At 37.5% G+C, this 12,718-nt stretch overlaps 2 gene segments (V, D, J or C); both read left to right on the top strand.

The window, feature by feature from the left end:
• Nucleotides 1–8,851, top strand: part of LOC115012113 (immunoglobulin heavy variable 3-21-like) — a 43,304-nt gene extending 34,453 nt beyond the window's left edge. Inside the window, 1 exon segment of the V gene segment in view lies at nt 8,818–8,851. Coding sequence covers nt 8,818–8,821 — 4 coding nt within the window.
• The window catches only part of LOC115012101 (Ig mu chain C region membrane-bound form-like), a 37,828-nt gene extending 25,110 nt beyond the window's left edge, over nt 1–12,718 (top strand). The window contains 5 exon segments of the C gene segment in view: nt 8,628–8,677; nt 10,137–10,433; nt 11,250–11,591; nt 11,704–12,024; nt 12,191–12,718. Of these exon segments, the coding sequence occupies nt 8,628–8,677; nt 10,137–10,433; nt 11,250–11,591; nt 11,704–12,024; nt 12,191–12,582 (1,402 nt within the window).

Genomic DNA, 12,718 nt, shown 5'->3' with positions numbered 1-12,718 from the left:
TGAAAGAATATACTGGGTATGAAATATGAATCTGTCCGAGTCAATTGATCTTGTTTTATGCTACAATATAACTTTTGAACTGTCGATTCCTTTCACATGATTAGATCTTAACATCACTTAAACTATTATGAAAAACACCAGTTAAAGTAACTGCATTTGTGCTTCGTGACAGCCCGTGTGCAGGGTGGAGTTTTTGTATGGAGTCATATTACAGTGCATTATATAGCAACTACCACAGTGATACTTCATGTGACAAAAACCTCCTTCCACTGAGAAGGACATTCTATGTATCATGCTGATAAGGAAAGATGTTTAAGATAAGACAAGATGAAGATAACATAAAATTGAAATTGCTGTGCAGCAGTTGCAATACGAAGTAGGAAAGAGAGAAAATATACAAAGAGTGCCAATAAGGTGCAAATACAAAATATATATCAATGCAAAAACAGGTTAACAGTAAGGATTAGTCTAGGTGGGCTGCATATACTGTACATATGTAAACACAATATCAAATGTGAGGTTCAGGTAAGTTAACAGAGAATGCTCATGAGTATTTCCATGATATTGCACTTATTGCACATTAAGTCCCGTCCTGATGTCCCATAAGTCAGCTGTAAGTTTAATGATCAATCATTTAAATACTGACAACAATGTGTTCTTACACAAAAGGGTTGCGTCAGGAATCATGAGTTTAAAAGTGACACAGTTCCTTTAACTATTTAAATATTCACAAAGTAAAAGAAAAAGGTTTTAGGTTTTAAAGGGTAAATTACAAATGAAATAGAGCAAACGTGGAATTTTCTTTCATGATTTCATAGTTTTACTGAAGAAAACAAAAAGGTACTTTAATATAGTTAGTGCTCCTGCTGAGAACAACATACTGACCACACACACTATCAGGCAAAGGTTTTTGTATCAGTATGTGCCACTGTGTGTCGGGTAGCCACAGTGATATATTGTAATACAAAAACCCAAAGTCACTGTGCCTGTGTCTTCCTTAATTCATTAAACACTGAAGAAAGGTCATATTCAACAGAATAGTGGAAGGTTAAATGTTTTGGGGTAAGTTTTATCCTGAAAACGTCAGAAAAGCTTTTTTTGTTGCGTTATCATGCTTTGTATCAGTCAAGATAATATATTTCAAATGCTGAAAAAAAACATTCATCATTCAGAGTAGGTGAATGTCATTTGTTCACAATCCCGACGCAGATCAATAACAACATTTTTGTAATTTAAGTGTGTGTTTGATTGTAGACATAATACTGTCTATGCACCATAACAGGAAATGTTTAGGGATCATCAGAGTCGTCATAATTCATCATCTGCGGTCCATGAATGTCTGTACAAAATGTCACCCTGAGCCATCAAACAGACCGACACACCAACTTTACCATCCCAAAAGACATGCTGCTAGCATCACTAAAAGTTGGACAAATGTGATTTTTAAAAACGGAATGATTATGGTTCAATGGATAAACTGTCAAATACAATGGGAAAAGGATTTGAATGATCTTTCATATTGCCACTGCCGAGTACAAAAAGCTAACAACGCACCATGTCAGGCAAAGGTTTTTGCACAAGTATGTGGCACTGCGTCCACAGTAATACATGGAAATGGAAAATCTAAAAGTTACACTGCCTTTAGAAAAAGAGAAGATCCGGTAGTTTCCCAAAATCACTGGACAATGAAGAAAGGTGATATTCAATGGACTACTGCTACTTACATATATCTGTGGAATTGTATTAATGTGGAAAAACTGCAGTGTAAAGTCATTACACCTCATGAAAGCAACTTCCCTCTGCAAAGATACAATATTTCACATACAGACAAAAACATTTGTTTTTATATCGGTTTAAAGTATGTTTTAAATATGAGTAAATGGTTACAAATTAAGGATCCAATATGTATTTAATTAACACATTTCAATCTGCTATCTGTAACTTTAAATGTTCTATACTAGCACACAGAGTGTTAAACTCAACAACAGTTAGAGATACTATGAAAAGAGAAATGAAAATGTGTGCACATTTTGGACTTGTGGTTATCAACATCCTTACTGGGTAATATTTATGTAACACAGAGGAAACAATCTTTACCACAACAGGTGCTTCCGCATCTAGTTAACAAACCGAAATGTTAGACTGAAAGCCAAAGGCTCAGACACCAGCACTGATAATACATAACACAAAAGCAGGCCAGAAAATGTTTTCAACATGAAAATATATATATTTTTTAAACAATTAAATTCTAACAGACTCCATTTGTTTACACCACAGCACAATCTGAACCTGTACCACTGAGTGAATTAATTAAATTACTACGTAGACATAGTGGCTATGTCAATGACATCACAAAACATTAATTTAAAAATGCATTCTGTATACTGGAGCCGTAAGATGGAAAGTTGGTTAAGCAGCATTTGTTAAGGCTACGTATCCCGAACTTTGAGTCCATTAAAAAAAATATCAAAAAGGAAAAATTATTTTGGGATTTCAATATTACATGTAATTTAATCTAATTATAGCGAGATGAATTAGTATGGACCAGAGCAACACACGTCCTCAAAAGCCAATCGCCAAGGTCACGCCCCCTTTTAGGTGAAATGATCTCACTAGAGGTCAACAAGGAGAGCAACAGGAAAATTGCGAAAAGCTGTTGCGTAGCGGGTTAGCTAAGGCTTTCACACAGAGATTTGAGTCACATAAGATACAGGAATATTCACTGTCAGTGTGGAAAATGGCTAAATGATGCTGGGGACACGGATGGATAGTTTAATTGAGTGGGAGGTTGCTGCAGTTCAGTCCTACAGTACACACACATCAGACTGATGTCTCCAACTAAATCTCAGCCTAGCGTCGATCCAACAGTTGGCTAATAACAAGTTGGTTATTTACAGATAACACTTAGCCTAAGGATACCTGGTGATTCAATCAACTATGTAAAGATGTCCGGATAACCAAAATATATGGCAACTTATTTATTTCATTTATCATTTATCCACGACTGAAGGGGCATGACGGCAGACCGATCACCCGTAATTTATTGAGGTATTGCCAAAGCTCAGTTTCAGGCAATCCAAACACACTTCAAATTACATGGACATCTATAGAATCTCCAAAAAGGGGCGCAGCCTTGACGTTTTGCGAAGAACCCGGTCTGTGCCAGTCTGGTCTATGTCGTTATAACTAGAAACCTTTGTTAACTTTCGTGATGCAGGGATTCCACTCTCACACCCTCAACACCATTTCCAGCTGATCCATTCGAACTTTAAATGTCAACTACATGCAGACTCTATTTGGCACATTTTCCCTCAAGCTTAATATGCCTAATATTATATTTCATAAAACTCTTAAGGCTCTGTCACACATATCCGTATGGCAGAAACGTATGCTGGCGTATATGAACATTTGTCAGAGTCCAAATACGTCCAACTTTTCAGCGGATCGTAAAAGTGAACACATACAGATACGCATGTCTAACCTATTGATAGAGTATCACTTATGTTAGGTTAGACATACGTGAATACGGAATACGTACGTGAATACTTACCTACGTAAATACCTACGTGAATACCTTCGTGACTACGTTAGAGGTACGTTAGATATAGGCTACGTCGGCTGACGGTGAACCCTACAGCCAATTTATTGATAACGAGTGGATAACCTATTCCTACCCTATGTTAAAATTATGCCTGACGACGGAGTAACTTATTAATCGTGTTTCTACAGTACAGCTAGCGTTCAGCATTTTGCCGTTCTCCAGCATCAGCATGACGTGAACCAAATGGTATTTTTCCAGCTCCGTTGGCCAGACGCTCTGATACGTTTTAAATAAGTAAGTGATACGCTATCAATGTTGGACATACGTATAATAATTTGTTATGTATACGTCAGCTACAACACCGCTGTGGAAAAGTTGGACGTATTTGGACTCTGACACATTTTGAGCTACTTTTCATATACGCCGGCATGTTTCTGCCATACAGAACTGTGATACAGGGCCGTATGTCTGGCGTGTTCGGCGTATTGTCAAACGATCACAACTTACCCTTAATTTATATCAACCTATTGCCGATATTTCGTATGCGCCGGCATACGTTTCTGTCATACGGATATGTGTCACAGGGCCTTTTTTTTCAAGTATTCATATTATAAAAAGATTTTCTAAATGTATCAGGTATCATCTTTGAGGTAGCATTAACTTGCATTGATCAGCTTGAAAGACATATTACTCAATGAAGACACAACATATAGACCTGGACTACACTGATCATGAGTGTTCAACCTAAAGCCCAATACAGTAGGTTTATCTAAACAATAAAATTGACATTGACATGACATTTAACATAATGACTGTAGCCGAGTCCACCAGAACTACTCTTGGTGTGACAAAGCTGATTCAGTTATATTTCAAACTGTATATGGCGGACCTCGACTAGTGTGAAATGTTAATATTGTATGCATGTGTATATGTACATTTATATATTTTATATTAAAACATACTTAGTTTAATTACTTAGCCAAACATTTTTTTTATTCTTGTCACCAACAAGGCCCTTAAAATACAGGTGCAATTATCTCTATTCTCTTACAAGGTAAAACATGGTCTAGAATTACACAAAAAACATAAAAAATAAAAAGAGAAACTGTGATGTTAACTTGTCAAACCATCCTTGGTTAAATATGTTGACAATGTCAGATAGGAGCTCAGCTACAGAGGCTGGTTATCATAGTTATAAACCTCCTTTTTAAATACAAATAAGAATATGAGCCCACAGCCGCTGTGCATACAAAAATACTCTCATCTTAATGAGCACTTAACAGCTGAGGCTAACAGAAATGTAATTAAGTCAAGAAAAAATTGAAGAAAATAGGAACTATGACCTGCTAGATGAAAAGTCAGGGGATCACACCAAAGTCAATTAACCAGAAATTGAAAATAATATATGTATGGAAATCTATATTGGTGAGACATTTCACTCGACTAGTGGTAGAGTCAGGGATCACCAAATTCAGTAGGAAATAATGAATGATTCATTCTTTAGTGCAGGGGTGGCCAACCCGAGGCCCAGTTTCATGCGGCTCTTCAGTTCATATCGAATTTTATTTGTGAGTGCGTGTATGTGTGCTGTCAGTATGAGAGCATGACAGTGCGTCTAATTTTGATGTGGCCCAAGAGCCAATCACAAAAATGCCTGCGATGCAGTGAACCAATCACCGTTGAGGCGGGAAAAACCTATCGTTGAGTAAACACTATCTGACCATCTGAGTCCGATCCTAAAATTGCAGGGAAAAAATGCACAGCTAAGTGAAAATATGAAGACCAACATAAAACGTTTTATTAGATTGGGAGAGTTCGTATTCATATAAAAATGCTGCCTGACCTAGTGCAAAGTGTATTTGCGTGTGTTAACAAACTGAAACTGTTTAAGACACATCTTCAAAAGGGAGAATTAGCGCATTTTCCCTCTCTGCTAAAAGCAAGCGGACAAGCCTAAATGCAACATTGGTTGAAACCCTTCACGAAAACTTTGCAACCCGGTTCCATGATCTACAGCTGAAAAGGTCACAGATTACGTTCCTCGTCGACCCTTTTAATGCTGAGACGGACTGTTTGAAAGCCCCGCTAGTCCATACCTGTCAACATTGGATAAGGGATTTTAACCTTAACACCTCTCAGCCACCAATGTAAACGTAAACACATAAGGGATGGGTACATACATTCAGGAAATACATGTTTATTTAAAGTATGTATTACTTGTACAGACATGTTTATAAGATTTATGTATTTTATTTATTAGTTATGATCATCAATGTATTTGATGATTGATGAGTTGTGTGGCTTTTGTTTCCCCCCACGAGGACTTCCTTGCGATGGCAGAGTCTGGAAACATATCCGCAACACTGCGACTGAAATCATGGCAGAAGCTGAATGCTACATTATTTTTAGCGCAAAGCATCGACATCTTTCCCTCAGCTCTGGTCACTTGGTTTGCCTCTGAAACAGTTCTTATCACACACGAAGTCATTGACAGTGTATGTTTTTGTGCCTCTTGACGTGCTTGTGCTTGGACGATTGTTCATGCTGGCGAACATCGCTTATTCCGTCGTGTGCGATGCTAACATCTGGATGGCACACTTTACAAAAAGCACGAGTTTGCCCGACTCTGCTTTTAATAAATAAGGGAAGGTCTCCTCTCATTTGGTACTTACATAAAGTTTTAACTTGTTTGGCAGGTACAACTGCGTCTCCATCTATCTCCCGTTCACTGTGACTCTCATCCATATGTTTTTGTCTTCTTCTTCTGTGTTATTGTTCCTGTTTTCTTCTTCTGTGTGTTTACTCGCGGATAACGTTTTTCAGCTAAAGTTAAACATAATACTGCCACCTGCTCTACCGGAGGCCACTGTACACTTTTTTTTATTAGGCCTATTTTTTTTTCTGAAAGGTTAAAAATACGGGAAAATATTTAAACAGGAGAAAATCGGGATAGAAGTAAAAATACGGGATAATCCTGGGAAAAACGGGAGGGTTGACAGGTATGCACTAGTCACGGACGAGGCGGTGGCCCAGTTGGAGATGATTGAACTTTCTGAGGAAGACCGACTGAAACCTGTTCTGAGGGAAGGGACCCTTGAGTTCTGGAAAACTGCCAATGGAAAAAATATCCCAATGTCAAACGGGCTGCACTCAAGCTACTATCAATGTTTGGGTCAACATACGTCTGTGAGTCGGTGTTATCTACCCTGAAACACGTGCAATCAAAGTATCGATCTGTTCTGACTGACACGCATGTGAAAGAATTGCTTCGAGTGACCACAACGGAATACAAGCCAGATTTGAGGAGGATTGTTCGAGGCAAGGAATGTCAGAAGTCACACTAATTTAAAGAAGCAACATGCATAGGAAGATAAAACACTTTTCCACATTTTTATACTGAGAGTTTGTGTGTGAGACACAATGTTCATTGTTGATAATAACTGGCCTCTGAATACTGGTCGGAGAGGTTTAATTAAATTTCTCTCAATATTATGGTGTGTGACATTTACAATAAATCTGTCTGAGCAGAGCTATGTGTGTCTGTCTGTGTGAGGGTATGTGTGTCTTTGGGAGGGAGGGTCTTTGAGTGTGTGTGTGTGTGTGTGTGTGTGTGTGTGTGTGTGTGTGTGTGTGTGTGTGTGTGTGTGTCTGTCTCTGTGTGTAAAGTTTTAGATTTTAATTTTGTCTGTGTGAGAGAGAGAGAGGGGAGGAAGAGAGTGAGGGAGCACAGAGAAAGGCTGAAAACAAAAGAGAGAAGGAGATGGGGGGGGGGGGGGTGCGCATCTGTGACTGTGTGTATGATGTGGTTCTTTGCAGTAACATAGTAACATTTTTGGCTCTTAACCTCTGACTGGTTGGCCACCCCAGCTTTAGTGCTTTAGGGTTTACACATTGCTAACTCTTATTGAGCCTTCTGTTGTTCTTTGGGAAGCCGAAACATGACCCGTGAACTAAGATCTGGAGGCATTTAAATGTCCTGGTAGTTATCTGCTTTTATCTTTGTTCAAGAAATGCAGTGACGAAAGTATGATGACCACTAGAACAAATACACTAAATAACAGTTACTTAGCTGCACTTTAGAAAAATACTGACTTTTCTTTTCTTTTTTTAAAGAATTTGTATTTATTTGAATCCAATTTATTCTTTAAATGTCTTACCTTCCAGGAAGCCAGGAATAGCTTAATGCCAGTACACTATAAAAACTAGATGCATGTAAACTTGCAGTTGCGTACTGAACATTATAACTTGACGATAACGTGACTTTAACAAAAGAATGAAACCAACAAAATGTTCACACATATGGATTACCCGTCTAACTCAAGTTGTAAATTTCAGTGTAAAGAACCAGGAAATCAATCCTAAAACATGTGAAATGTTCGGCACTAAAATGTACTCAAGGCTTGTAGGCTAGTGAACGGATCACCTCCAGGATGGACAGTGCGGCTGATTGAAGTGTCTATGATAAATCAAGTAAACAAAGAATTCATTTTTAAATCTAAATGGTGAAAAGCTCCATAATCATTCATTTATATCCATCTTAACAGTACTGTGGCTAAATCAAGTCAACACTGCAGGAACTGGAGCTGACAGGAGGGAATGATAAAGAGGAAGTGTTCACTAACCGTTGGAAAACACACTAAATGTTATATAACCCAGACCACAGGAAATGAATATCTCAAGGGAAGTGTGTGATAAATAATGCATTGGGAATTGCTTGGTCAGTGAAACATGTATGCTTTTCTTGGTTTAACAACATTGTAAGTATTTGTAGTAGAAGCAGATAGTAATATGTCACTGTGATGGCTACTTTGACTACTGGGGGAAAGGGACACAAGTCACAGTGACTTCTGGTGAGTAATAATCAAATATATTTTAAGTGAAGACAATTCTATATTTTTTGGTTTATTGTTACATTTTTGTTGATTTCAATTGCTGTCAAACAACCATGTAATCTGTAGCAAAAAACAAAACATCGGGGTAAACATTAGGTGTACAGTAGTTTACTAAGTAAGTACAATCGTTAATTAGAAGTAAGAAGCTGTAAAATATTTTTGTACTAGAGAGCAATTGAAATGTGTCACTGTGACTATTACTTTGACTACTGGGGAAAAGGAACAATGGTGACCGTCACATCAGGTAAAATAAGCTTTATTTGTCTTCATTTTAAAAATGGAATATGTGCAGTTTAATATAGCATATTTAGACTTTAGTGGCATCAACGGCATCTTTAAGGTGCTTGTTTTTGTATGTTAGATGTGTTGACATATCACACTGTGATAATGCTTTTGATTACTGGGGGAAAGGCACGATGGTTACAGTCACATCAGGTAAGCCACTATTATTTCTCTTTCTCTAATGTAGACATTTTGACTAATAAAGGGTATTGGTATTTTTTAAGAAATGAATTTGTGACACCGTGCAGTTTCTTGGATACTGTATGTTAAAGGTGTTATAATCAGTAGACTCAATTTAAACTTTGGTAGTCACCGGGTAGATTGTCGTAAAATAAACATCCCATGGAAAGTGCAGATATCAGGGAACAGGTTTTCGTATGCAGCAGTTAATCATTTGTGGAACTGTGACTACGGTTTTGACTACTGGGGAAAAGGCACAATGGTCACAGTCACTTCAGGTATGTCATTTTAATATTTCTGATTAGAGAATGTAATTCTTATTCGCATTTTATCATGTAGTCACAACTGTTATTTTTTAGCCTGACAAAGAATTTTTGAAACGTTTAAAACTGTTTAGTTCAGTTGTAACACAAGTCTATCAACATGCGTATGTTGTAGTTGGATTTGAACTCTCGTCGAATCCAAATTGTGTGACAAAAGGTAATCGGATCAGTTTTTGTGAGAAGAGTGAATTGACTTTCTTAACTGTGACTACTGGGCTTTTGACTACTGGGGAAAAGGCACGATGGTAACGGTGTCATCAGGTAAGATTTGTTCCATTTAAAGTCTACAGCAGGTTATGTTTTAGACTGCAAAATGTCGTGTTTAAGTTTTTCAGTATGTCAAGGCTTACTTAAAAAATAAAGCGTTTTAATACACAAAAACAGCGATATTCTCAGTAGAGTGTTGTGTAGTGAATATTTGTGGCTAGTGTACTTGGGGTGATTTAAGTGGATTTTTGAACATAGTGCGATTAATTAAATATCAAGGAAAACCTTTTGCGCTCGCCATTAGATATAGCCTTTTTATACAAACAGCTAAGTAGATTCATCACTGTGCTACTATGGTGTTTTTGACTACTGGGGAAAGGGTACAACGGTAACTGTTTCATCAGGTAAGAATACCTAAAACCAACTTTACAGCTTCATCTCTTCAATTTAAAAAAATAGGAATGATTATTGTCAAAGTTGTGAATTTAAAGTAGTTGACCTGTTATGTATTTATTAACAAAAACTATCATAAATTATATTATTGAGGAAGGTTAACCTTAGTGCAACAAACATGGAGATGACATAAGGAAACATTAAGCTCCGTATATGGAGGGCACTTGAAATCTTCTCTCTGTTTTAACTAATACTTGATGAAAATGTCTGTTGTATAGAATTTTATTTTAATTACACGTATGTTATTCCTTCTTTTAGCCATTTCAACTGGACCGTCTGTGTTTCCTCTGATTCAATGTGGTTTGGGGACTGGAGACACGGTCACTCTTGGCTGCTTTGCCACCGGCTTCACACCCTCCGCACTGACCTACGCATGGAAGAACAATGGGGCTGCCTTGACAGAGTTCATTCAGTACCCTCCAGTACAGAAAGGCAACGTCTATACGGGTATCAGTCAAATCCGAGTGAAAAGACAGGACTGGGAAGCGAAGCAGCCTTTCGAATGTGAAGTGAAACATGCATCGGGAACTGAACGTTGCAATTTCATAAAGCAAGGTAAAACCTATGCTAAATCATATAAATGCCGTTTTAGTAGTCGATTTAAAATCTACATAGTGGAGCTGTAAAAATGTTTTATAATCGAGCAACAATGTTATGTTGTTGTTTTTTAATTTCATTAAATTTAAACGTCAATTCAAAATTGGTTTAACTGTTTTAGAGACACATATACAAATGAAAATGACCAAATGAAATTGTGTGACATATCATTGAATATATTAGTTTTATATTCAGTAAGCCTAGCCAAATAGTGAGGTGGAACGAGAAGGCTGAAGCTCAGTTGCTGACTCAGTCTATTTTATTCTTTACTAATATATTGTACGTCCTCTGCACCTGTCTAAGAACAGATTATTGCAATGTGTTCTGCTTCTTTCCGTCTATCTGCATAATCCTAGTTCATCCAAATGTCTGTCTGCCTTCCCTTTCACTGTATGTTAAACGTGTGTGATCGCTTTCCTGAGCATTCAATGTATATGCAGAAGCGAGCATTAAAGCTCAGCTGTTCTATAATGTAATATTTTTTCCTATAGAATTTATTATTTTATTTTTGACTTTTTCCTGCACACTTTAGTAACAAGTTACAGTACTTGTATGTATTAATTTGAAGAGCATAATCACAGTTGCAAAACATACAGTGATACATAAAATTGAACTCAATTATATATTATGTTTATTGTAAATCTAGATAACATGAGCCTTGTAGCACATTGTTCAACTATGCTTCTGCATATATATATATATATATATATATATATGATTCCCTGCTTCTGCAAATATATATGCAGAATATATATGTATGCATTTGTTTTTCAGAGGAGTTTTATAGGGTGCCAACTCTTAAAGTGTTGGCCTCCTCTGATAAGGAAAGTGAGGCTTCCTTCTCCTGCTTTGCCAACGATTTTTCACCAAAGGATCATGAGATCAAATGGCTGAAAAACAACGTGGCAGTCACTAACAAAGTATACGAGATCAAAACACCTCCTACGGAAAGAACGGACAAGAATGGAACTAAGCTGTACAGTGCAGCAAGTTTTCTCACGGTGCAGTCCAGTGAGTGGACTGACAATAATGAGTTTACATGTCAGTTTGAGGGGAAAGGCAAAGACGTTCAAACAAACGAGACTGTGATTCACACCAATCTCAAATGTCCCATATGTGAGTAAATTGCAACTTTTTCTTTAAAAAAGGTACATTCATGTAATTTAAATTCTCATGGTTTTGCAGCCATTTCTGTTCAATAATTCTTCATTAATTCCTCACTCAACAGATGAAGGATGTCCTTGCGCAGATGTGGAGGTCAAGATCATAGCACCTTCAATGGAGGACATGTTTTTACACAAAAAAGGAACAGTAACTTGTCAAGTCAAGGTAAATAAACCATCTGTCGAGAAGATTTCGTGGGAGACTGAGAATGGAGGGTCAATAATTGGTGCCAGCCCAATTTTACCCGCTAGAGGACAAAAAGGCGTCTTTAGCGCTCTACTTCCCATCACCTATGACGAATGGAGCGGGGGCACAAAGTTCCTCTGCATTGTGGAAAATGAAGATTGGATATTACCACTGAAGAAAAACTACGAGAGGATTATCGGTAAGAAAACTACGTAGCAATTGTGTACTAAAAGCCTGTGTTTAATTCCTATTGTCGTGCCATCAAACATAACTAATTCTAAGTGTATTTTGTAGCATGGATTTCATACTGTATTACTGTACTTTTAACGGTGGCAGGAGTCCTAATTGTTCTCTCGTGCTTGCAGGAGGACAAACTCAGCGTCCTTCAGTGTTTATGTTACCTCCACTAGAAGATACTAGAAAAGAAACAATGACCCTGTCTTGCTATGTGAAAGACTTCTACCCTCAGGAGGTTTTTGTGGCTTGGCTTGTTGATGACGTGGAAGCAGACTCAAATTACGAGTTCCACACCACAAACCCTGTAGAAAACCACGGATCCTATTCTGCTTATGGCCAGTTATCTCTCAGCCTTAAGGAGTGGAATAACGATAACACTGTGTACAACTGTGTAGTTTACCACGAGTCGGTGGTTAACTCAACCAAAGCTATTGTCAGGTCCATCGGGCAAAAAACATGTGGAAGAACCAACATGGTCAACCTCAACATGAACATGCCTGAAAAGTGCAAGGCCCAGTAGATGTTCTTCTGTGTCACTGTGTCTTTGGCTGTTTGTTGTTTAATGTTTGTTGCTTGTGATATGACATTGTGTTTGTCTTTTTAATGCAGATTCAAAAAAAAATAAAATAAAAAAAAAAGCCCTTTGCAACTCTGTT

This window comes from Cottoperca gobio, chromosome 8 (genome assembly GCF_900634415.1).
Source record: "Cottoperca gobio chromosome 8, fCotGob3.1, whole genome shotgun sequence".
NCBI lineage: Eukaryota > Metazoa > Chordata > Actinopteri > Perciformes > Bovichtidae > Cottoperca > Cottoperca gobio.
The sequence above is the reverse complement of the archived record's forward strand: the minus strand, read 5'-3'. Positions and strand labels throughout refer to the sequence as shown.